Source organism: Ziziphus jujuba, chromosome 5 (genome assembly GCF_031755915.1).
Source record: "Ziziphus jujuba cultivar Dongzao chromosome 5, ASM3175591v1".
Classification (NCBI taxonomy): Eukaryota; Viridiplantae; Streptophyta; class Magnoliopsida; order Rosales; family Rhamnaceae; genus Ziziphus; species Ziziphus jujuba.
In genome coordinates, this window is record NC_083383.1 from 3,718,152 (window position 1) to 3,741,986 (window position 23,835).

Here is a 23,835-nt window from a genome sequence, read left to right on the forward strand (position 1 = left end):
TTTGACTTCCGCGTTGTAATTGACTTCCTTACGGAAGATGGGCAATACCGTAATACCACGTACACGCTGTCTAATATGAACAATTGCAAGGTGACACGTCGTATTCCATCCGGCTTCATTAACAGTACGTCGTCGTTGTGATATACCTTCCGTTAGGAAACCCACGTCCCACCATGTCATTGCTGGTTCAATGGGAAGCAGTGGCAAAGCCCTAATTTTGCAGAGAGAAGAGGGAGGGAGAGAGATGAGCATCCGACCGTTGGAAACGCTCCCTCCAACAGAATCCTTAGAGATAGAGAATGGGCTCTCACTCGTGCCGCGCGTGAGGCTCGAGCTCACATTATACCCGGCAAGCCCCTCCGTTACCAAACCCATTGACGAGTGGAAGGTGAAGCGCACGCTCATACACTTCCTCAAGAACTCGCTCTCCGTCCCGGTTACTGTACCCGAGGAAGATCTCCATATCAAACGAATCAAGGACCTCAAGAAGCGGAAGCGTGACGACCCTTTAGCTCTCGGTACCCTTTTCGTTCGAGACCTGGGATTTCTTAATGAGAAAAGCAAGAAGAATGAAGATGAAAAGGAACAAGACGTGAAGGTTTTAGAGAAGTTCTTGGATTGGAGAAGATACATCGTTGAAAAGATGGACGGGATCGAGCTGAATATTGAGGGAATGAAGTTCAAGCTAAGTGTTGCGATTCCGGCGTCCGATGACTTCGAAAGCATGAAGAAATCTTGGGAGGAGTTTTTTGCGTTCGGCAATCGGGGTTGGTGATTGTGAACGGTTTATAATGAATATATTGAGCTTAACAGATTGAATTTGGTTGAAAATTAGTTTGCGTTCTTCTGTGGGCAGGCTATTCAAGGAGTGGGAGGCAAGAGCCTGATACCATAGTGCTGAGAGGAGTTCCATCAAGGTGGTTTGCTGAGCCGCGGGTTTCGTCGAAGCCTTCCTTGCTGGTTACCCACACTATATTTTCAACGTTTGGAAGGATAAGGCATGTCAATGCATTTTTCTTCTGTCTTTAGATATCACTTAAACTGCTCAATCCTAGCTTGTATTTGCGCTTTCTTATGTTTTCTCTCTTTTCTGATGTTTTAAATCACTTTTTCTTATAACGTATGAACCAAATGCTGAGACTTTGAGATCAGTATGGAGTTTCAGATTGCCACCCCAACTACATCTTTTAGGTGGTCTATTAACATTGCTGGCCAAATAAAAAATCTGAACATTGTTTGATTTTGGCTCTTGCTGACCTTGACTTTTGAACTTTGAGAAACCAAAAAAAAAAAAAAAAAAAAAGAAGGAAAAAAAAAAAAAGACACAGGTTGGCAAGTTCAAGAAGTTGCTATCCTTTTTCGTCTTAGGATTGTGAATATGACTTTAAATTTTTAAAATAGGCCTTATGTATCATCTCAGAACTTTATGATATTTTTGTTTTATATTTGCATCAAATCATGTTTTAGCAGCTCTACTAATATGGCATTAGCTAATTGTGAAAAATTGTTGTTTCCCTTTAACTCAAACTCTATAGGAATCTTAATGTTGCTGAGGACGATGATTTAGGTAAGGATGCGGATGAGGATGCTGCAAACATAATCTCAGGCCTCCACTGTAAAATTGTCGTTCAGTTTGAGAAGTACAGGGACTTCTATAATACTCTGAAAGTGTTATGTTGTCGCTCACTACAGAAGGTAAAAAGTTCAGTTTTTCCAAAGTACTATTCTTGGTGGAATAACTGGGTTTGAATCATTAGCTTTGCATAATTTGTTGCTAGTGAGAGCATTTTCTGATATTTAATAGTGTAGTATGCTGACAATAATGGCGTATCATATAGCCCTTTGATTCACCATCCCTAATATATTGCCTCCTTATATTCACATTTTACTGTTTATCCTTACCATGCATTTAGTCCTTCTTCTCTTTTATGGACATTTGTCAACTTGGATCTGTCATATTCTCCAAATTTACTAGGCTTTTGCATAGTTATTTTTTATGACAACAATTGGATGTGATAACATTGAAACAAATGCACCTTTTCCTTGAGTTATTCTGATGGGAACCGGCGATGAGGTGATGATTTGCTATGGGTCTCTATTTTAAATCCCTTCATTTGCCTACTTTATGTTAAATGATATATAGCCAGTCAAGAGCTGTGAGGAGAGAGAGATAACTTTATGAAATTTTATTATTATTATTGTTGTTGTTGTTGTTATTAATTGACTGACCTTTGTTCTTGTTTGATGACTGAACATGGTGTGCAATTGAACAGCAAGGATCTAGATTGAGAGCTGATTATGAGGTTACTTGGGACAGGGATGGCTTTTTCCGGAACTCGAGAAATTTAACACAGGTGAAAATTGGGGTCCAGGAAATAGCAGCTGCACCCTACAAAAGTGAAGCTCCTAGACGCCAACAACACATATCTCGGTTCAGTCCCGAGGACATCCCTAGAAAGAGGTTCAAGGTTAGAATTTGTATCATGCCAAACTGAACTATTCCCCTGTTCCTCAAACGATTACTGTTCTATTGACTAAATCTCAGTTAGATTGCCATTTTCATGTTTTCTAATTTTGGAGTAAGATTCTCAAATGTTTATACTAATTCTATTTCTTTTATTGTATGTTCAGGAATAGGGAGTATAATGTAACATTTTGGAAAATTTCTTTTGTGAGAGAGCTGGGAGTCTGAAGAACAGTTCATACGGATTTGTTAGCCTGACTTTTGTACAATTAGTTCCCTTCTGTTTTTAATTCTATATATACCATTAATCTTTAAAGTTGTTCAGTATGTTGTCCAATATTGTAGTTCCATGCTTCAACTAACATAAAGCACAGTTAATGTACTCCCTATGAAAGGTTCAAACAGACATGATATGGCAGGCCAACTTCTGCTCTCAAATTCCATGTCTCGGTTTATGTAATTATATCATATGCATATCATGTAAGAAAAGAGATTGGGCCATGCCGCCGTATTGGCCGCTTGGTGCAAGGCCATTGGCCCGAAGAGCCATTGGCCTGATGTCTAATGATACTACAGGCATCTTTTTTATTCACCTAAAAAATAAAACGCTCCCTGTCCTCCTTGCTTATCACTGTGGTGGAGAAAGAAATCAGTGGGACCTGCCTAATCACGTGGAACACGTTTATCCATTCGAATTAAGTCATTTGGGTAATTTTCTTCCATACACTTTTCCAGTCAAGGACTCCTAATCAGTGTCTATCAAAGTTGGGAATTTGCTGGCTTTGAGATTCGACACATGCTAAAGTCACAGTGATCTCGTGCTAAAATTAAGATACCCGTAATACAAAAACCCATAGGATTTCTCGACGCCGAATATTATTTGGTAATTTTTCGACGACATTATTCAGCTTGGCTGGTAGCGTTGCCGCGGAATTACATCATCCTGAAAACTTGACCCTGAAAAAGAACGGGTCAGTTTTGCTGAAAATTCACGAGAAATGGGTCCAACCTTGGGTATTTTACCCACATGATATAAAATCCAGATAGCATTTCGTAAATTATATTCTTTTAACAAAAAATTTGAAAGAGAACTTTCAAAATCAGACCCGGGCTACAGAAAGCACGCGTATCTTGGAGTGGATTCCTCATAAATATAATATGCTTAAGCAATAAACCAAGGTAGCGTCATGAACATGGAGATCGTTGGAACAAATTTCATTCACATGATCTCTTTACAAAACAACAAGAAAATGGGTTACAATTTGTAGTCTATTCGCAGGTTGCTCATCTACACATTAAACATGTCGAGGAGAGATTGAATTTTCAAAACCAATCCTACATGTCTAAAAAAGGGAAAAAGGAAAAATTATAATGTACATATTTTAGTACTGCATCAAAATCTTTAACACAGAAAAAAAAAGAAAAAAGAAAAGAAAAGAACAAACTAAAGAAGGGAATTCGGAGATCCATCAAGTCGATATTCACCAACTTTTCCGATGTCCATGTTGTCTTGGAGACTTGTCTTTCACACCTTCGCTGCGATTTGTCTTAGGAGAAGATAATCCGTCAGTTTTCATCTTGGGTTGGCTCAATTTTCTTACATATTCTTTCTTCTTCATTGACCTTCTCCTATCGGAGCTCTCCTTCAATGTGGGAACCATGTACCACCCAATAGAGGTACATAGAATTGCAATCGATCGCCCAAACAAGGCCAAGAACAACAAAATCAATATCACAAACACAGGCAAGTAAAAAGATGGTCGGTTCCACTTCCACCCAGCGAACTTGGTGTTGTTCCATGAGAAGCTCCTCTTATTTTTCGTGTACTTATCCGATTCCAATTTTGATTGATTCTCTTCTTTCACAGCCATGGAAGTCTCAATAGGAAATTTGTCATCAGGAAGTACTTGTTCTGTTGCATGTTGTTCTTCAGTCATGGTTTTCTCATCCTTTTTGTCCTTCAACTTGATTACAATCGGAACACAATCGTTGGAATTCTTGTATACAAAGCGAACTAAGGAAATATCTTGAGCGCCACTTTCTGCATAAATCTTCTGCCTTTTCTCTTCAAGATCGGCTAAAAGTGCAGAGAATTTATCAAGGCCGCGAGAGGAATAGGGGTTGTCTTTGTTTTTGGAAAACAACCCATTTTTTCTTGATTTCTTTGGTGTTGAACAAGCACTAGAACTCATGGTATGGTCGTCTTCTTCTTCGTGGTGAAGTGTGCCGCAGATGAAAGGAATCAGCATCTGAAAGACAGAGAGAGACAGAGAGAGAAAGTTTTCTGGTTTAGAGGAAGTGTTTTGTTTGATTTGGGATGAAACTATTAGAGAAAGAGATACATAGCCCCATATACATGTAAATTCCAATTCGAACGGTCTGCTTGGAAGACTAGATCCAAATGAAGCATAAATAGTCAAACAAAAGGGTTTGAAAAACAAAATCCTATGAAAGCTTCCCACATGGATTTTACATTTGTATATTCATGGTTGACCTCTTGCCTAGAAGAAAACACTGTCCCACAAATTTTTATTCTGTCCAAACTGTACACGTAGAAAAAATAAAATAAATAAAATGAAAATGTACCCTCTAGAAAGAAAGTTCATTTATTTTTATTTTTTTGGTAATGTCCTCTAGAAAGAAAGTCCTAATACTTGGAGAAGTGGGATTGAAAAAGTCAACTTTTTAATAGTTATCTTTCTTATGCTCTAGAACTATTTTCTAATTGAAATCATTGACATATATATATATATATATTTTCTCTGGAATGCATTATAATTTGCACTTTTTAATATTGCCTGATAAAGATTTGAGATAATATGTTATACGATGTTATTTATGTAAAATAGTCTAATTTTTTTTATAATATATCATAATTTATTCTGATATTAAATATATAAATTTTATCATATGTGCATCATAAAAAAAAAATAATGATATATATATATATATATATATGAAGTGAAATTCAATCATTTAATCTTTTCATCTAGAATGAGCACCAAAGACAATGGTACGGTAGTTGAAAGACGCAGAAATTAGTTGGCAGCAGGTGAGAATAAAAAGGTCCAAGGAATTTGTTCGGCAAAGCGTAGAAAATTGATTACAAATATCCACCTCAAGGCGGAGTAAGCTCTCATTCATTCACTACGCCATCGCCATCTGATCTTGTTTTCTGGATGATAATAACCTCATTTGTTTGCTTCCTTCTTTTTCTTTTAATCATAATAATGAGTCAGTGACATCTATGGATACAGAGGGGATGTTTTGGGAAAATAATAATAATAATAATAATAAAGGATAAGTGTAGGACCGAATGTGGTTGTTAAATGGACACCCATTCCCTAGCCTTTCAGTGGGTTTTTGTCTATTTCACTTCCTTTTTTTTCCCAAGCCTAGATGGAAAATATATGTGTGTGTGTGCGTGTAGATATATATAATCCTTTTAATATTGAAGATATATATTAAGCCGTTAGTCTTCTATCATATATATATATATATATATATATTTTTATCATTTAATTTTTAAATTATTTTAAAAAATATATTTGAAATTTATGAATTTAATGAAAACTTAAAATTTTAAGAGAATAAAGTGAACTAATGTAGAATTTACATAAATTCCAAATATATTTTTTATTTCAACCCTCGAAATTTTAAAGACTGATAAGAAAATTTTAATGATTTTTCAGACGGTTATTATTTGAAAATTTCAGTACTATTTAATCTTAAAACTAATAATAAATAATTTATTAATTTTAAGATAAAGTTAGATATTTGGAGACAAATTACTGGAAAGATTACAACGAAGAGAATCAGCTTAATAAAATTAACATGTTTATTTTACTAATTAACGTCAGAAATAATCAATTAATAAATGAATCCATGATTACAAACAAGTTGGACTTTTCTTCTGTCTTTTTATTTATTATTTATTTTGGGTAAATGGACTTTTCTTTTGTTTATCTAAAGATTTGCCGGCCGAAAAATCTTCCGAAATACCATATACTAAAAAAATTATACAACGATGGAAGCGAGAAGGTCATGTCAATGGAAACAGGAAATACAAAGAAAACAAAGAAATGAATAAGTCGTGCCGTTTTATTTATTTTCCAAATTTGCTAAACTGCACCGCACAGTACACGCATTGCGTTTTAATATCAAATTCAAGGGCAATGCGGCCCACGACGGCGATTTGACTACAAAAAAAAATAAAATAAATAAATAAAATAAAAAAATGACGCATCTCTTAATCATTCCAATTGGAAAAAAAACATTGATTAAAATTAAATCATTTTAAATAAAAGTAAAAGATCATCATTTTAAATAAAAGTAAAAGATCAGTATTCCAATTTTTTAATATGTATTTTCTTGTGTATATCGTTTCCAAAAGGGATTCGTCCCAAGTGACCTCTTGGCTTAGCTCAGAGATCGATCCATTATTATATTGCTAGATGATCTAAACTCAAAAGACTTGAGCTTCAAGCTTTCTAATTAATTTTTTCAGCAAAATGGGAAAAAAAAACAAAATTGTCAAATTATTATTATTATTATTTTTAGCAAAAAGAATGGTCGATTTGGATTTCAGCTTGTGGGTCAGCATAGTGAGGCATTTTAACGGCGTTGATTTCCAGAAAATAAGGGGCTTCTCCATCTGGTGATACAAAATGATCCACGAGAAACACTTGCATATTTACAAGTTTTTAATATAATTTTTGGTCCGTGCATTTCAGGCAAAAAGTAGTTGTAGAAAATGAAGTCGTAGATTAACTCCTAACCACGACTGCGATTCTAATAAATGCAAAACGACTTATCTCAAAGTTGTTGAAACATTGTCGTTACGGCTTTTCTTTCTCTCTCTAACCACAAAAAAGCTTAGAGAACGACATATATAATCTTTATCATCTTCTAGAAGACTAGGTCTAGGAGCCTTAAATGAGCTTCCTTTCCTCTCATTAAGAAACTTCCTTATTAAGGTCTACATGTTCCTTGGCCTAGCACCATTTACAAATCCATTAATTACAAGTTTTAACAAAAAGCCTCTGGTAAATAAAAAGCCTCCTAGTTTTAGTTGGAAAGCAGGATAGCATAAAATAAAATAGATAAGACCATCTGAATTTTTTTGTAGGTTTATATTCCACCATTTAACGATTATTAAAATCCCCAAGTTCATTATTTTGAATTTTCAACTTGAATATTTTTTGCTTTGTTTAAGGTGGTGTAAGTCTTTCTTTAGCGTAACTCTTGAAGTCTACAAGATTAAAATATAAATTCTAATGGCTTCAAAAAGTATTATCTTGTACTTGAATTTTTCTCTATTAGATAAAATCAAACGCCTTCTTCAATATCCTCTATGATGAATTTCCCCGGAAAAAAAAAAAAAAAAATCTTCTATTCTGGGTTTGGTGAACCAGTCGAGTATTAATCGTCATCCAAATCCAAGCTAGGTGTCCTGACCTCTTCAATAAAATACAAATAAATCATATGCTTTGCATTTGCTTTCTTCACCTCACGTAACCGCGTATTTGTAAGCTAAATACTCTATTACCTGCTGCTTTTTCCTCCTACACGCAAGCCTCCACTCCGCGGTCAATTTCAGCCCCAACCAAACCCTGATCTCTACATGAATTTTAAAACAAAAACAGGTTTTAAAAGTTCATGTTTTGGGTTTCAACATGTAAGATTTATATTATATATAAAGCTATAATTGTCTATCTACAAAATCATCATTAAAGTTTAGTGATTAGGTGAACAACATAAAACCCCAAGTAAGTTGTTTTATAGCTACTGAACATTTCCAATTGCAATGTATTATATCCACATCAATGAAACACAATACAGGTTAAAAAATTGAAATCATATAATACACAAGCCCTCAAGACGGATAAGGTCCTTTCTTTTCTTTTGACCATGTGCCTCCCAATGATTATAGGACACAAAAGGGAGGAACAAGATTTTATCTGCCACTTCATTCCTCTGGATCCATGACTCAGAGAGGAATTCCGTAACCTTAGACATTGGTTTTCCTCTGCAACATCAGTGAGATCGATAGGTTCATCAATCACTGTCATCAAAATTTTCATCATCCTTCATGTACTTCTCTTGCACTGCTGCAACCGTGAACAGCCTTTGTTAAGCAAAACATATCAAACTCTGCCTTCCTTAGTTATCAGATTATTGCAACATAAAAAGGCACTGACGAAAAAGAGAAAACGTAATAATAATCACAAAGGGTACTGCTACTGCTAGGGGCACCAACAAGTCTAACAGCCTGTTTACCACGATGATGTGGTAAGGAGACTTATTATTTCATCATTGATATATTAATACAACCTAAATATGGATAAATCAAACCCTTGAAGGATAATTGTAGCTGAATATAAGCCAATCAAATAATGAAATCATCACTTGGTATACATATTGATAGACTTCTCAGTATCTCTAGCGTTGTTCATTATGCAATCTCGAATGCACAATCTGATATGATGGAGATGGTCAAGCTACATAAAAGAAGAAAATAAAAATATTTTCGAGGTCCCACAGCTTCTCTTAGAGGGCAACTCGTGGTAAATCTACATTTCTCAGCATAGAGTTCTGTCAAAGCTCAAAACATGATGCAACTCTTGAGAAAATTGGAAGTATAAACAATTATGAGCAGAGCATTTTAAATAACTAATAATAAAAGGATATCTGTAATAATCCCAATCAAGAGGGCCAACTGCGATCTTGCTGAATTCAACTGCACTAGCTTCTATGCCAGCAAAAATGTATCCATTGGTCTTGTCTATCAGCTTAACTAAATTGCCCACACTCTCTTTATCCTGAAAAGGACAGAACTGTGAAATAAATTGATAAACAATAAATGGGCTTAAAGAATAACTTGGACAGAAATATGCGTACCTGAATATCTAAGGTTGTAAAATTGACAAGACCAAAGTCATCGATTACATCACAGAGCTCCTTAGTGAGCTTTCTGCAATACAAATCACAAATGGCATACATTGCAAAGAGAAATAGAGAATGATTTACACAAATTGCAATAAAAAAAATTGTACCACCGATCACACCTGTACTTGGAAGAGTAACGATCCTGAGCAAGAAGGTTCTGTAGATACGATAAATCTTGTACATCTGTATAGAAATCAAGGTTAAAACCTGCAACATGTTAAAAATTTGACAGTTAGGAGGATAGGCAGCAGTGATAATACCAAATGAAACACACTTAATACTAAAGAGAAAAAAAAATATATATATACCTAGTTTTCCATAGCTCTCTATCAAATCAATCTTAGACAAGACGTTAATGTGTGGTAGTTCCAAATGAAGCATGGTGGACAAGGAGAGTAGCAATGCACTAACATATTTCCCAGGGTCATTGCAAAGATGAGAATCAACTAAATGCACCGCAGTCAACTGCACCATTTAGAAAGCAAGTTGAAATCACCTCAGCTGTCTATTTCCTGGTCGACTGTAGAAAAATTTACCATAGAACACATAATCATACCCTAAGGTTTAACTTTTTTATAAGTTTCATAATAACACTCTTAGCATTGGAGTGAAGGAAAAATAACTCCACTTGGCCAGGGAAATCAAAGAGGAGATAATGATCTGCAAAATTAACAGCACAGTAAGCTAACATGTACTGACACAACAGGTAAATGTATCTCACAATGGACCAAGGTTTTAGGGTTACTATTAGTTTTCAGTGGATTAACAGAGATTGTTAGCCAACAGGCCCTTAAGAAACTAAGGAGAAAAACAACATCCCATACAATCAGCAAAAAGATTAAATTGATTATTGAATAATATTCAACATCTATATTACAATCTGCAGTACACATCATATAACAAGAAGCTCTGCAATCTTGTTGACTAAATAAAAAAGTAGCATATCAAGTTGATGAGCAACTTATAACTTTAGCTTTAAAAAGTTACTCTTGAAGAGACTAAGTTTTCACCATTTTGGAAATAGGAAAGAAAGTATCAATTAAAAGAAACAAAAAAGGTTTATCATAATGACCAATAATAAAGCCTGAATATTCTAAGATGAATTAAAGCAATGCACAACCTACCAGCTACTAACCTTTCAAAAGAGGTTCCAATTTAGCTTGCAACCAGTCAACATTTTTCTCTAGATAATCCATGCAATATACAAGGCCTAGAAAAACATAATGAAACAGAAATTAGAGAGTACACAACGAAAAGGGCATACACATTAACAAAACTTGAGCAGAAACTCCCTTTGAAATTAATTTTTCAAAACAACGTTCAATAGGAAGAAACTGTCAAAAACAAGGTCGCTTACCACCATTAGGACCAAGAGAATGCTCCATCATCACATCATTCAGTTTTATTAGATCCTCAATGTTCACAGCACACTCATAACTATGTTTCCATTAAGGAAATATTAGATTGACTTACCAAAATCAGATTGAATCTCCCCCCCCCCCCCCCCCCCCCCCCCCAAAAAAAAAAAAAAAAAAAAAAAAAAAAAAGAAATGGAACACTACTATGTTTGGAACATGAAAACCACATAAGAAAAAGATTAGTTAAGAAAAATTAAAATTCTCACATATTATCATTCAACATGTAAGTATATATCATGTGCTATATATGTATGCTATATTTGTCTTTTTATCACAATTTTCTTATAGTCAAGTAATCCCCATTGGATTTTAAGCTTCAAATCTATCCTAACTGCATAAAACAAAGAGGATACGGTAATGCATCATTAGCGGGATCGAGATTGATAACAGCGACCTTCCTGCATAAGCACAATGATTCAAATTGTAAATGTGAAAATATAAATATTCTCATGTTCTGGCAGTTAAGCTTGAGTGGAGGACATCAAACACATATAATAGCATCATCTCCTTACCCATCCAAAAAATCCCACTCTTCCAGTCACAAGACTATTATTATCATTCAGTATATCAACAAAAAAAAAAAAAAAAAAAAAAAGAAAAGAAAAGAAAAGAATAGAAAGAAAGAAAATGCAATGTAGAAGTTTACCTTCCAATGAGCTTGAGGAACTGAGACATACCATTGCAGTAAGTAGTCTTCCCTGATCCAGGTGGACCAATTACAACTTGCCCAAACACCATCTTCCCTCTTTTACTTGAGAATTTGTATCTGTTACAATCATATACATTACAAAAAAAATTAAATTAAAAAAAAAAAGCTTAAAATTATTTGCTGGGTAAGTTAAAGGAGTTTTGGGGTATACAATAAACAACAAAACGAATAGCACAAGGTATTAGTGAAAAGTGTGGGAACCCATGAGATACAGATAACAGAAATATCGACCCAATTACCGGAGGTTATGTATTTAGAAGAAGGTCTTGGGCCTAATCCGCCGGAGCCGAAAATCCTAGAGTGGACCTCACTCTCAGAGATTTAAAGCTAAAATTCCGATGGAAAAACTAACCAGAGATTGTTGCTTTTGCTGCCTTTAGAAATTACATCAAAAAAAAACACACAAAAGGAAGATTGAAATTGTCGCCTTTGCGTTTGGTAAATGGTTTTAAGGGTTTTTCTGGGTTTAATGGGTTTCTGTTGGTCTGTTGCACTTACACGTATGGCGGTGGTGAAAAGAACTAATAATAAAAATGTAATAGGGGCATTCCGAGAATCGAACTCGGGACCTCTCGCACCCAAAGCGAGAATCATACCACTAGACCAAATGCCCGATGGTTATCGCTTAACCAAATTTTTTATTTTATCAAAACGGACTTCCTTTTAAATCATACTGATCCCTTCGGGATATGATAATGGTTTAGATCATGCACCGCGCCACACTCGCCTCCATTCACGTGGGATCATGTGAGACTATAAAGCAGGGGATGAGTTTGTAAGCCATCATTTTAAAACGCTTCTTTCTCTTTTACTTATTTTTCTTTTGTTTACGAAATGATCTCTTCAACACCAAAAACTTTCACAAATTTTATTTCCCCTTACAATAAGACCCTTATGATTTTTAAGAACTAGCGAACCCTCACTCATCTCTTTTGCTATCGCTTTTCCTTTCGACCAGAGTTCTTGTATATGCGACTTTGCGTGTACTCGAATCACAGAGAGACTAAGCATTTGCCTAAGAACATAATATTATATTCCGGTACATCAATATCAGATTTAGATATATGCCTAACCAATTAACCACTAGTCTACTATAATAATGACCCTGTTTATTATCCATTCATGTCTAAAGCAAAGTGCATTGCAATGCAAAGTCTTGTGTGGGACATCCTTGGATGAAACATAGCTATCAATCATTATTTAGCGTTGCAATGCAATATCAAAGACACTACCATCTCCATCATTTCAGATTCATTTAATTATATCATTCTTCAATTCAACGCTTTTTTTTTTTTTTTTGGGCCTGTCATTCAATTTTTTATATATGCTACACATGCATACTCAAAAATCAACAAAGCAGCCCACCCTGCATGTTTCACATCTATGTTCAAGCAATATATGTAAAAATAAATATTTAAGACATTTTCTTTGTAGAGTTTCTGAATAGTTGGTTCTCTAGAAAAGTAGCCAAATGGGATACCAAAGAGGAATATGCTTGACTGTAAAGGACATTTCTGCGTAGGGCTGCCTAATTATATGTGTTTTTTAAATGATTCCCCAACTTATAAATGAAGCATACCTGCTTGCGTAGGTAATGTAATCATGAAGCAGAGATATTATGTGAAATGAGAAGGCAAGCAAAAGCCAGCTAGGTAGAGTTTGATACAGTGCTGGCATTTGATGGACAAGAGGGGTCTCAACTTTAAACAATGAAAAAAAAGTCTCTCTTCTTTTGGAGAAACAGAATGCTTTCCAGGTCCCGAATTTTTTAATCTTTAATGCTTTTTTTTTTTTTAAAATATTCTTGAAAACAATAATGTGTTACCCATAATTATTTCTCTGTCATATCTATTTTTCTCTACAAAGAGTTTTTCTGTCATTTTCCAGATTGGATTAGTTTATCTCTTTGTATCAGGCGCGGCCTTGTTCAATTTGTTAAAGGGGATTTCGACCCCTGCACCAGATTTCCCACATTCATGCTTAGCACGTAATAGCTTCGAAGCCAATTAATGCAGTAGATTTCAGTAGTCATTATCTGAATATTAATTTATGAGACAACCGATCAACTAATAGCATGGCCCATTTTTTTGGCTACTTTCTACTAGTCTGCCACATGAAAGCCACAGCACACTAGATTTATGGTAGGATTTCTGGATTTCCAAATTCCACACTGCAGGGGATTTTTGGTTCGTCTGGTACAAAACCCATATAACTACCAAAAAACAATAACAGAATTTTTAACTTTGGACAATTCAAGTAAAGGTAAATTAATTCTATATATAGAACTAGAAAAAACAAGGATACGTTTCAGTGACATATATTATCCTATCTCCTAAATCGTATTACGACCAAAAAAAAAAAAAAAAAAAAGGAAAAAAAAAGAGAAAGACAAAATTGTATAAAGGAAAAAGGTCTTGTGTAAATTTATAAAGGAAGGAGAATATAGTAGTAACTTTGACCTTTTGTCATCTTTTTTACCTTTCAACTGTTGGAGGACAGGGAAAAAGAAAAGAAAAATATCAGAGAGACAACGGTAGGTAAGTGCTTGTAATTGGGACAAAATGATTGCTAAATGGTAGTAACTTTAATTATCTACAATGCTGCTTTTGGGCTCCGCAATCTCCTGTAACTCACATTTCTCACTCCTTTAGAGTTTCCTTATCTCCTCCTCCTGTTCTCCTTCCCTTTAGCCCCCTACTAGTTCTTGAAGAGAAAGAAAAGGAGAAACCCAGAATCCAGGAAAGACAGAGACAGAGAGTTTGAAAGAGAATTGGAAGGATGGCATTTGCAGGAACAACCCAGAAATGCATGGCCTGCGACAAGACAGTGTATCTGGTCGATAAGCTCACTGCGGATAACCGTATCTACCATAAAGCCTGCTTTCGATGCCACCACTGCAAAGGAACCCTCAAGGTATGCTGCTTCAATGACCACTCTGTCTTTTCCATCTTCTTGTTTGTTCCATGTACTTATCTTTTACTATTATCAGTTTGTCCTCCAATACCACATTCTTTGATAATTCTTATATGTACCCTATTCTTATTCTTTTATGTGTTTGATGCTGTTAACCACGATCTATTTGTTGATGGCCATTGTTGCTCCTAAATTCATTTCAATGTTTTTACCGCAAACTCTGCTTGGTTGTGTTTTTCATGAACTCTGAGCTCTTTTTTACTTGAATCTTGATTTCACGGAACCGTATATCAATTCAATAATCGATTGAAAAGCTCAGACGAAAGAATTGAGTTTAGCTAAACGTTTGCTGGCTTGTAGTCTATGCCAGAAAATTGTTTATGGATTTAATCCCTCCTATGATCTTAACTACTTAGTCTGTGTTAACCATTTCTTATAACCTCCCCTCTATTCATGATCTGAAAGTATATATGACTAATCTGCTAATCCGCATCAAAGTATCATAGCAAATGAGTACTTGCAAGTATGGATTTTGTATGCAAATTCGTTGAACAATAGGGTAAATTTGCAGCTAAGCAACTACAATTCCTTCGAGGGAGTACTCTATTGCAGGCCACACTTTGATCAGCTCTTTAAAAGAACTGGCAGTCTTGACAAAAGCTTTGAAGGTAAATCCAAAATCAACAAAATTGATAGGCATATTTCATCCTCTTTGTTCTGGAGAGATGGTATGTTCACATTAGACTTGACTTTTCAGGGACACCAAAAATTGTAAAACCAGAGAGGCCTCTTGATTGTGAGGTAATGGCCCCTAATCTAAGTTTCTCTTGTTGCATTATTCACGTTTCCTGGATATCTGCTCTTAATCTTGACAATGAACTGTTTTCAAACAGAAACCGGCGGTGGCTAAAGTAACAAGTATGTTTGGTGGAACTAGAGATAAATGCTTTGGCTGCAAGAATACTGTCTATCCTACTGAGAAGGTCACTTGAATTTGTTTTCACACTCATACGTATTCACAAAGCCTTTTTAGATGCATATTTTGATACCAAAACAAGAAATGCATATCCCTAACATCATGAAACTCGTAAATTAACAGGTTACTGTGAATGGAACTCCTTACCACAAAAGCTGTTTCAAGTGTACCCATGGAGGGTGTGTGATCAGCCCATCTAACTACATTGCACATGAGGGTCGACTCTACTGCAAGCACCACCATACCCAACTCATCAAGGAAAAGGGAAACTTGAGCCAGCTTGAGGGTGACCATGAAAAGGAAGGCATAAATGACAATGTGACTGTCAGAGAAGTTGCTGCAGAAACATGATATGCAGAATAAAAATGATTCTATGGTACCGCAGATCAATCACTATTCTCTACATCGTCCATGTTGCCGTTGTTTTCATACCTTACCAGGCATTTTTCCCTGCAGTCCAAACGCATTTTGCTTGCATAACAGATGGAAGACTAAATTTATGGTTGAAGCTTGTGGGTTCATTTGTTTGTTTTGGGTTTTTGTTGTGAGTTTGTGGATGCTCAGATGAGAAGCCAAAACCTATTTGGTTATTTCCCCTTCCCTACGCCCTACTGAAAGACCTAATTGGTTTATTTGTGAACTTATATGGTGTTACTACTGATGTTTAATAAATGTTGAGAATTCCCTCTGTTATTCCGTGACACCACCCCCTTCTTCTGTTCCGCTTTTTTCCTTTGGCTCTGTTTACATATACATATATTTTTGTTTTTCTCCTCAGTGTTCCCCTGGCCTGGTTTATTTATAAGATGCAAATGATTGAAAAATCATTGAAATCTCATATTCATGCTTACATTATGGCTGATTTTCATATAACTAATGTAGGATGTGTGCATTAGATATCATTTCAGAGAGTTGATTTCCTTTGCAAGAAGGTAGCTGAGTTGCTTTTCCTCTCCAAATAAGGGTATAGGAGAGTAGATCTTTGAGGTGAAGAGTTCAGGAGTATATCACTTTCTACATATACTAATTTTCTAATCGTTAACAAAGTAAACAAAAACTTGAACTTCACTCAACAAATACAGAAGAAACTGGAAATTCAATTTGTACCATTGGAGGAAATAAAACAATGGATAAGCAAATGAAACAAATTTTAGAGACAGGATTTTAAAATGTATCCATTTGACTTAAAATTAGATACGTCAAGGACCATAAAAATGGATAATCAGTTTCAACACAACCAGCAGCGGGGAAAAAAAATAATAATAATAATAATAATAATAATAACAATCTTTAAATTGAAATGAAATTAAGCAGTAGGGATTATGATTGAGCCGCAACAGGGGAGAGAGGGAGAGAGATATCAACTTAAGGTAACAGTAAAGGAATTTGACATATTATTCCTCAATAAATATGTTATACACAGTGCCACGGCACATAAGTGGCATCCAGAGACATAACAGAATAAATAATGTACAAAAAGATATCCCAAACAAGTAAATCAGTCACCACGAAACTCTATTGCATCAAGAAGGCAGCCATTCTTGGAAACATGCCTAAGGTCTACAATAAAATTATCCCGAAGAAATCCAAATCCAAATGTCCCATCTCCATACTGCCAAATCCTTCCCTCCACCCCCTGAGGATTTGCAGTAGTTCCTGACAAATGTGGAATAACTAGATCAAAACTTGAGTTGATGAAAAGAATACGAGAGACCACATTACTTTCAGCCAACGGCGGGATCCCGTCAATGGAATCTGCTTCTGCAAGTGGCTGAAGATGTACACGACTATCATATAGATTTTCTTCTTCCACAGAAAATGGAGACTCCACAAATGTAGTGTTCGATGTCCAAAACACAGGACCATAAGAAGCAAATCGTTCAGGTGAGTTCCAAATCCTTCGGCAGGCAATGCCACCAATGTCATCATATGCAACAAGATAAAAACCCAAGTTCATGTCATCATAAATTCCCTGCAGGGAAAGGAAATGAGCCACAATGAAGAGCTCTTGTAAAGGCATCATCTTTTGAAATGATACTCTACAAGAAGCAAAAGGGAAAGGAGAAAAACAATCTCTTATGCATACTATAGCTGCCTGCAGAATATTGGTTCTGACTTTCCCAAGTATGATAAAACTATTTGTGATTTTATCCCATACCATAGCTAGAAAAGCATTTATTGCTGAGAAACCAAGTGCTAAAAAGACTGATTTTCTCTCCAACTAATTTATCATTCATTTGCATATTAGAATATGTACATAACATTTTCAGCCCCGAACAACACTTTTGACCAACTTCATCAATGATCCAGTATAATGCTTAGTAAAAAGGGAACAAATATGCCAAATAAATTTCAAATGGACGTATTTAGAAAGCACTCAAGATTTGGAAACGACAGTCGTTGGTTCATCTCATATTGTCTCCAATTTATCCCAACTTTAGAACAATAAATTTCCACTGCACGATAACAAAACAAAATAAACACAACAAGTCCATTACAATGCACAGATGATCGAGCATTTAAATGAGCAAGATAATCAAAACAAAGAAAGGAACAATTAAACAACACCTTCCATAGACCCTGCAAAGGCCTGGATGGAGTGGGCGAACAATTAACAATCTTGACGAAATGCTCCGGCTCCCACTTCCTCCTCGATTGTCTTTCCTTCTCTTTCCGCCTCTGCCTCCTCGAAGACCTGTCCCCAACCGGGCTAGTCCGGTTCGCAAAATGTTGATAAATCTCCGACATTAACCGGTCCGGCAAGCTTCCAGGCGACCCAATCTCCGATCCAGTCACATCCTCCCCAGCCCCACAACCATCGTCTCCGGACAAGCTCACAGTACTTGAACTCCGCCGAATCCCCTTTTTACTCTGTTCCGGAGTGTTCGAATTCGAATACGCAAAGCTCAAATCTTCCTCCACAACGAAATGGGATTTCCCCATGAAACTAACATTGACGGGTACCAAATCGTTCTCCAAGCACTCGATTTCCCCGGAGCTCGCGAAATCGCCCAGCATATCGCTCCGACCATCCGGATCGAGAAAGTTGAGAACCTGGCCTTCCTGCGACAGACTCATCCATAAAAACGGAGCTTTCACCACACCATATGTTCCGGTCGTCGATGGAGATACCCTGGATCCGGTGAGGAACGAAGAACCCCACTCGAAGAAGACCAATGGTGGGGATGATGTACCTGCGGTTCCTGAACCGCTTCGGCGCCAGAAACCGATTAGATTCTCCCATTCGCTGAGAGTCTTGTAGAGCAGCCTGTAGGAGATTCTCCCTCTACCCCAGTTTTTGATCTGGGTCTTCGTGCCCCACCTCCTGTCGCACATGGCGAACCATAGCTTACCGTCGTCTTTGCAAAGCGATACGAAACGTTTCGACGTGCATGCGAATGTCGCAATATCGGCGGGCGTGAGAAACGAAAGGATACACAGCTGGACATCTTCCGGGAAATCAATGAAAGAAACGGAACACCCTGTTCCGTCAATTGATAGACTCAGGTCTCTCACACTCGCCATTTTTGACCTGGAACTTAGAAATTAATAAGAAACTTATCTCTCGGAAAATTGTGGATTTTTCTCGGGAAAATTAGCGGGCGAAGATGAAAGATGGAAGTTTTGACCGGCAGGGTTTTGGTCAGTTGCTGTGTAAAGGATAAAATTTTGGTAGATTCTTGGAGAAGGGGAATGATTCTTCCGTATAACGCCTGTAGAAGTAAAGCGGTTGGAAATCGGAGTCGTAGAAGCTTCGCAGTGTCATACATACTTTTATATGGGCCTTGGATTACATGCACATATATTTGGGCTTATATCAACCCAAATACACCTTAATGGAGCCGATTGATAGTAAACATGTCGAAACGAAAGCCATACTTGGCTATTTCATCCTCAACCCTCGTGCGGTCTAGAAATGGCAGGAGGGAAGAAAGGTAAGCTAATACCCTTTTACAGATCAATATCCAATTAGTATTAACCAAAAAAAAACCCAATTATGTAATTTTCATAATTAAAAATAAATAAAATCAAATTAAGCCTACATGTAAATTGTGTTTTGGCTGCAAGTATACCTTAACATTTGGAAAATAATTAACTCATATGGTTTTATTGACCCAAAAAAACAATTAAGATCCAAATAAATAACAACGAAAATATTTAAGTTGGATTGAAAATCTTCAATAGTTCGCACCTCGAAAATTACACAGCCTCCCAACATGATTGGTTGTTTATTTTTTATGTTTTGGTAAATGCATTTGTTATTAATTTGTTTTCAAACTAATACCTTATTGCAATTTGCTTATTACTTGAATAAAATGGCTTAAATATCAAGAGTTTCATCTTCACCATTAAGGTACAGCCAAACAACACAATGTACAGTATTTTTATATGAGTCGCTTCGCATGCTAATACACTGTAAAACTGCTAAAACCCAACTTTCACCGTCGCCATCCAACCGATTCCTTTACCACTTACATAGGGTTCTAAGTGAAGCCGTTGAAACACGGTCGTTTCTCGACTACTCAATCTAGAACGATGTCAAGCTCTCTGACATCGCTATTAGTTGATCTGGACCGTTGGAATTCCATGATCTCGGCCTCCACTGATGCCGGATTTCCCTTAGCCGTCCGACTATATGAATCACGACGTCTCATCTTTCCAGATGCACTATCAAACACCTGATTCAGTTTCCCCTGAATCGACTCAGGACCAATATACAAAGTCCCTTGCAATGCATCGGAGTAGAAGTCTAAGAACTCAGTATAAGCTGTAACCACGAGCTTCGTTGTGGCTTCTCTAATCTGCTCTCTCAGTCCAATGTCAGGAACACTATAATGCCCTTTGTGTCTCAGCAAAATCTCATCCAGACCCTTCGTAAAGGCTTCCACTTTCTCTCTTACCAAGCGCCCCAACTCTTCCTTGCTCCGCCACTTCAAATCTTCCTTATCTAACATTCTCGCCAAAGGTCCCCAGGTTTGCTTTTGATACATATAAGCTGATTCTTCCGCCACAACCTTGTACTTCTTTTTCAGATACTGATCTCCCAGTAGTTTTCCCAGCTCTGTGTTTTTGGTCCTCATGTAAATGTACCAGTACGTGTTCATGGCGAATATATGTGGTAGAATTTTGTCCCTGTAACGCGAACGTTTCGACTCCACGTTTCTCTGCAAAGCTTCCATGACATTGGATATTGCTTCTCTGAGAAGGTTTTCCTCGGATTCGGGTTTGGATAAGATTCCGGATTTCCATATTTGCTCTGTTTGGAGAACTTTTGCCATGATAACCATGTAATTGTCCGTTGCAAGGTATTTGAGGTAGTTAATGGCGTATCTTACTATTTTGGTGACAGAACCGTCTTGTGGAGGAGGAAAACCGTCCGAATTGCCTTCGATTTGGAGACCAAATTCCCAAAGCACCTTGCTTGATGCATGGATAAGAAGCTTTTCGAGTTCTCTAAACCGAGTACAGATATCTGCACCGGCTTCGTCTTCGAAAACCTGTGAGAATTCGGGCTTGAGTTTTTCTAAGGAATCAAACATGTCTAGAAGCTTGAACAGCTTCTCAGGCTCCTTGCTGCTCCTGGCAACGCCTTCTCCGAATCTGAAGAAAACCGCCATGATCTTGTCGGCGATCTTTACGAAGCACTCTGGCCAGATCAGTCCCTCCATGATGCCTCCCAGGGCTTGTTGGAACAGTTTCTTCTCCGATACCAACACCGTTTTGACGGCCAGTCCAAAGTGTTGGATCCAAAGGGCTATGGCTGTCTCCAAGCTTTCCCATTCCATTTCATCGATTTCTTCTGGTGTGTAAACTCTAAGATATTCCGGATTTAGCCGCATTAACGCTTTCGCTGCTCTTCTGTACCTCACCTGTTGAACAACAACGCCAGAAAGAAATTCAAAATCTGATAACCTTGCAATTAAATCATTGCCTTCAAATTCAATTTAATTTTACCTTAACAAAGATGTCGATGCATATATCCAAACAGTCATTCGCTGCCAGAGTTTCTGAAATCCGTCTAAGAACTTCGACCTGCATTTCAGTGCCCAAATCAGAATTGGTTAGCACAATCTGGTTATTCTCTTTATCATCGGCCTGCAAATCCCTCATATTTGGATGCTTTATTTGCTGCAATAAGCTCTCATACTCATCCTGCAAATTTAACAAAGCTTCATCAAGCAACCCTTCAAACTTCATGGAATCAACCTCTGTTTCATACAGAGCCTTCAAGGTGATCAGTGTCTCTCTCAAACGAATTATCCTATTTTGACCTGTTGCTTTTGTCCTGCTCAAGAATTCAACCACCTCTTGAAGCTTCTGAATTGCTGGCTCACCCTCTTCGTTGATCGAGTTTATTGCGGCATTCAGCTGGTCAACACCGTCCACGTATTTGAGGAGTTTCTCGAGCCGTTTCTTCGGTGTTTTGGTCTCTGATAATTTGGAGGAGAGGTCGAGTAGCTTGTGTTGAAGACAGTCAGTAAGCTTGAAGCTTTCAAGGAGAGCAAAAGCGGGAGTGACAGCACGGTTTATTCGCGTGTCAAGAGCTTTAGTGGCCATGGCCAAAGACTGTAAAGGAGCTATTTTTCTTGACGCAGTGGAAAGTGCTTCGTCTATAGCATCGAACTGGCTGTCCATTGTAGTTAGGCTTTTTTCCATTGTGGTCGAGGTTTTAAGAAGGGTGTTCAAATCGGAGCAGGCTTTTTCCAGCTTAACGATGGTGGTCGAATCTTGATCTTGGTTGGTCGCCATTGATTAATTTTTTTTTATCTCCAAAACAAACTCGAACACTGTTTTTTGAACAATTTAGATGGGTATACGTAGTTTATGGTGTTGGGAGATCAGACACAACGACAAGCACAATGTCTCGGAGGCAGAAGAAGACGCGGAAGAAGAAACCGTATTGGCTAGCCTCCCTCGATGCCAACGAAGCACAAATGGCATGTACTTATCGAAAACGAACAAAAAGGTGTACTTTGGAATTTTTATACTATGAAATATATACGGCCGGTGTTTTACTTTTTCCAGACCCCATGAATCAGTCCCAATGTCCAGACATGGTGGTGAACTGTGCCTCACGAAAATGACTAACTGACGATTTTCTTCGTCTCCAAAGACCATCCTTGATGGGCTTCTGATAGCCCGGCCCATAGTTTGGAAATTCTCAATCAATACCGGCCTGTTAGGAGACATATTATGACAATGCCCAATTGGACTTTTGGTGTTGTGGACATATTCTAATCCGTCTATTTTTGTTTTTATTGTTTATTTGTGTTTTCATCTTTTTAACGTTTTTTTTTTTGGCTTTTTGGGAGTATTCTTCGATTTTTGAAATTGTTCCAGATTTGCGTAACATAGATTAAAAAAAGATTTCTTGTTTCCGTTTTAGAAAAGGAACTCTCGGTGTAATACAAAATATAATGATTATTCAAGAAAAAAAGAACCAAAAAAAAGAAAAAGATTCCTAAAGGAGTTCACCTGTATGTATAAATATATTTTTTTTCAAAAAATTGGAATAAAAAATTATTAAGATATAAATGTGTGTGCAAGGATACTCTAGTGGCATAGCTGTCTTATTTGGTTTGATCTTTACATTTGTAGTCAAGAGACAGCTGTGGCATAGGTGCCTTAACTTCTGTGAAAGCATTTTTGGTTCGGTTTCTATACTTGTAGTCGAGAGGACAGCTGTGGCTAACGCAATAATGCTTTTACTGCTAATTCTGGTAAATTCAATACATATCTTCATTTCTTTTTTTCATAAAAATACTTTATCAGCTTTGACGGTGATAGCAATTTTTTTTATTTTTTTTTATTTTTTTATTTTCTGGTCAAAAAGCTTTGACGGTGATAACTTGGATTATTCTAAGACATGCATTCTATATGTTGTACCCCCAAAAAAAAAAAAAAAAAAAAAGAAAAAAAAAAGGTAAAAACTGATCAGAATTTTAACCGTTAAAAATTGTTGAGTCTGGGTAGACTTGGGAGTAATTTCTTGAAGAATGGAAAATTGTTTGAGCAAGAATGGAAAATTGTTTGAGCGCTCTTACAGATATTGCAGGTCCCCCAGACATAAAGCAAACACTGGAGTGGAGGTTTCAAGATTAATATGGTTTATGAAAAAGTAAAACATTTGGAAAAGAAACCCGAAGCAGCTGTACAAAAATTAACGAACAAAATTATGTTTTAAGCCCAAAAAAAATACATGCAAGCGCATTCATAAGCAAAATTTACCATAATATACTATAGAAAAAGGAAACAGCTTCTAATGGGGTTGCTCTTATTGAAATCGGTGCAGGTGGGAAAACTGAAAAAGTAACCATTGATGGGTTGGACATCACAGGTTAACCCATTTGCCAAAGTGTTGACAAACTCGCACACCCACTCTTCCTTGTGTGCAGATGGAAATAAG

The 23,835-nt window shown here is 36.8% G+C and overlaps 6 protein-coding genes and 1 non-coding gene across 9 annotated transcripts; 2 read left to right on the top strand and 5 right to left on the bottom strand.

The window, feature by feature from the left end:
- The first annotated feature begins 106 nt into the window (after nt 1–106).
- LOC107433717 (uncharacterized) lies at nt 107–2,868 on the top strand. Its single transcript, XM_016045055.4, has 5 exons — nt 107–767; nt 857–998; nt 1,536–1,695; nt 2,274–2,468; nt 2,632–2,868. Exons 1-5 carry the CDS (start codon nt 191–193, stop codon nt 2,635–2,637), a joined length of 1,080 nt encoding a protein of 359 aa, XP_015900541.3. The 5' UTR covers nt 107–190; the 3' UTR covers nt 2,638–2,868.
- A 776-nt stretch (nt 2,869–3,644) lies between these two features.
- On the bottom strand, nt 3,645–4,968 carry LOC107433718 (uncharacterized). The gene has a single exon (XM_016045056.4). It carries the CDS (start codon nt 4,711–4,713, stop codon nt 3,946–3,948), a length of 768 nt encoding a protein of 255 aa, XP_015900542.1. The 5' UTR covers nt 4,714–4,968; the 3' UTR covers nt 3,645–3,945.
- Nucleotides 4,969–8,223: 3,255 nt separating this feature from the next.
- Nucleotides 8,224–12,119, bottom strand: LOC107433692 (GPN-loop GTPase QQT1). Of its 2 annotated transcripts, XM_048476457.2 has the most exons (11): nt 11,779–12,099; nt 11,477–11,596; nt 11,184–11,228; nt 10,770–10,849; nt 10,548–10,622; nt 9,969–10,072; nt 9,721–9,877; nt 9,532–9,619; nt 9,365–9,437; nt 9,155–9,285; nt 8,224–8,582 (listed from the first exon to the last, which is right to left on the bottom strand). In XM_048476457.2, the coding sequence occupies exons 2-11, from the start codon at nt 11,566–11,568 to the stop codon at nt 8,522–8,524; spliced, it is 906 nt and encodes a 301-aa protein (XP_048332414.1). In that variant the 5' UTR covers nt 11,569–11,596; nt 11,779–12,099; the 3' UTR covers nt 8,224–8,521. The 2 variants fall into 2 exon arrangements, with proteins under 2 accessions (XP_048332414.1, XP_048332413.1); XM_048476456.2 differs by lacking the exon at nt 8,224–8,582 and having other exon boundaries at nt 8,727–9,285; nt 11,779–12,119.
- On the bottom strand, nt 12,081–12,152 carry TRNAP-UGG (transfer RNA proline (anticodon UGG)). The gene has a single exon. It is a non-coding gene; the product is annotated as a tRNA-Pro (tRNA).
- Nucleotides 12,153–13,945: 1,793 nt separating this feature from the next.
- LOC107433684 (LIM domain-containing protein WLIM1) lies at nt 13,946–16,131 on the top strand. Its single transcript, XM_016044999.4, has 5 exons — nt 13,946–14,452; nt 15,024–15,120; nt 15,210–15,253; nt 15,346–15,435; nt 15,552–16,131. Exons 1-5 carry the CDS (start codon nt 14,318–14,320, stop codon nt 15,777–15,779), a joined length of 594 nt encoding a protein of 197 aa, XP_015900485.3. The 5' UTR covers nt 13,946–14,317; the 3' UTR covers nt 15,780–16,131.
- A 668-nt stretch (nt 16,132–16,799) lies between these two features.
- Nucleotides 16,800–19,360, bottom strand: LOC107406255 (F-box protein At3g12350). 2 transcript variants are annotated; one of them, XM_016013363.4, is made up of 2 exons: nt 17,997–19,357; nt 16,800–17,400 (listed from the first exon to the last, which is right to left on the bottom strand). In XM_016013363.4, the coding sequence occupies exons 1-2, from the start codon at nt 18,951–18,953 to the stop codon at nt 16,927–16,929; spliced, it is 1,431 nt and encodes a 476-aa protein (XP_015868849.3). In that variant the 5' UTR covers nt 18,954–19,357; the 3' UTR covers nt 16,800–16,926. The 2 variants fall into 2 exon arrangements, with proteins under 2 accessions (XP_015868849.3, XP_024925161.3); XM_025069393.3 differs by lacking the exon at nt 16,800–17,400 and adding an exon at nt 17,501–17,884 and having other exon boundaries at nt 17,997–19,360.
- Nucleotides 19,361–19,650: 290 nt separating this feature from the next.
- LOC107433695 (exocyst complex component EXO70I) lies at nt 19,651–22,827 on the bottom strand. The gene is made up of 2 exons (XM_016045016.4): nt 21,384–22,827; nt 19,651–21,298 (listed from the first exon to the last, which is right to left on the bottom strand). The coding sequence occupies exons 1-2, from the start codon at nt 22,176–22,178 to the stop codon at nt 19,952–19,954; spliced, it is 2,142 nt and encodes a 713-aa protein (XP_015900502.3). The 5' UTR covers nt 22,179–22,827; the 3' UTR covers nt 19,651–19,951.
- Nucleotides 22,828–23,835: the final 1,008 nt, after the last annotated feature.

Bases quoted from the DNA above. Each gene is read 5' to 3' on its own strand.
- LOC107433717 (XM_016045055.4), top strand. From the start codon at position 191: ATGGGAAGCAGTGGCAAAGCCCTAATTTTGCAGAGAGAAGAGGGAGGG. The intron at 999-1,535 runs GCATGTCAATGC...CAAACTCTATAG, and splicing joins TCAACGTTTGGAAGGATAAG to GAATCTTAATGTTGCTGAGG. The intron at 1,696-2,273 runs GTAAAAAGTTCA...GCAATTGAACAG, and splicing joins GTTGTCGCTCACTACAGAAG to CAAGGATCTAGATTGAGAGC.
- LOC107433718 (XM_016045056.4), bottom strand. From the start codon at position 4,713: ATGCTGATTCCTTTCATCTGCGGCACACTTCACCACGAAGAAGAAGAC.
- LOC107433692 (XM_048476456.2), bottom strand. From the start codon at position 11,568: ATGGTGTTTGGGCAAGTTGTAATTGGTCCACCTGGATCAGGGAAGACT. The intron at 9,620-9,720 runs GTATATATATAT...AACATGTTGCAG, and splicing joins AGAGAGCTATGGAAAACTAG to GTTTTAACCTTGATTTCTAT. The intron at 9,438-9,531 runs GTGTGATCGGTG...TTTGTATTGCAG, and splicing joins CGTTACTCTTCCAAGTACAG to AAAGCTCACTAAGGAGCTCT.
- LOC107433684 (XM_016044999.4), top strand. From the start codon at position 14,318: ATGGCATTTGCAGGAACAACCCAGAAATGCATGGCCTGCGACAAGACA. The intron at 15,254-15,345 runs GTAATGGCCCCT...GTTTTCAAACAG, and splicing joins AGAGGCCTCTTGATTGTGAG to AAACCGGCGGTGGCTAAAGT. The intron at 15,436-15,551 runs GTCACTTGAATT...GTAAATTAACAG, and splicing joins CTGTCTATCCTACTGAGAAG to GTTACTGTGAATGGAACTCC.
- LOC107406255 (XM_016013363.4), bottom strand. From the start codon at position 18,953: ATGGCGAGTGTGAGAGACCTGAGTCTATCAATTGACGGAACAGGGTGT. The intron at 17,401-17,996 runs GTGTTGTTTAAT...CTTTCCCTGCAG, and splicing joins CTTTGCAGGGTCTATGGAAG to GGAATTTATGATGACATGAA.
- LOC107433695 (XM_016045016.4), bottom strand. From the start codon at position 22,178: ATGGCGACCAACCAAGATCAAGATTCGACCACCATCGTTAAGCTGGAA. The intron at 21,299-21,383 runs GTAAAATTAAAT...GTTGTTCAACAG, and splicing joins GCATCGACATCTTTGTTAAG to GTGAGGTACAGAAGAGCAGC.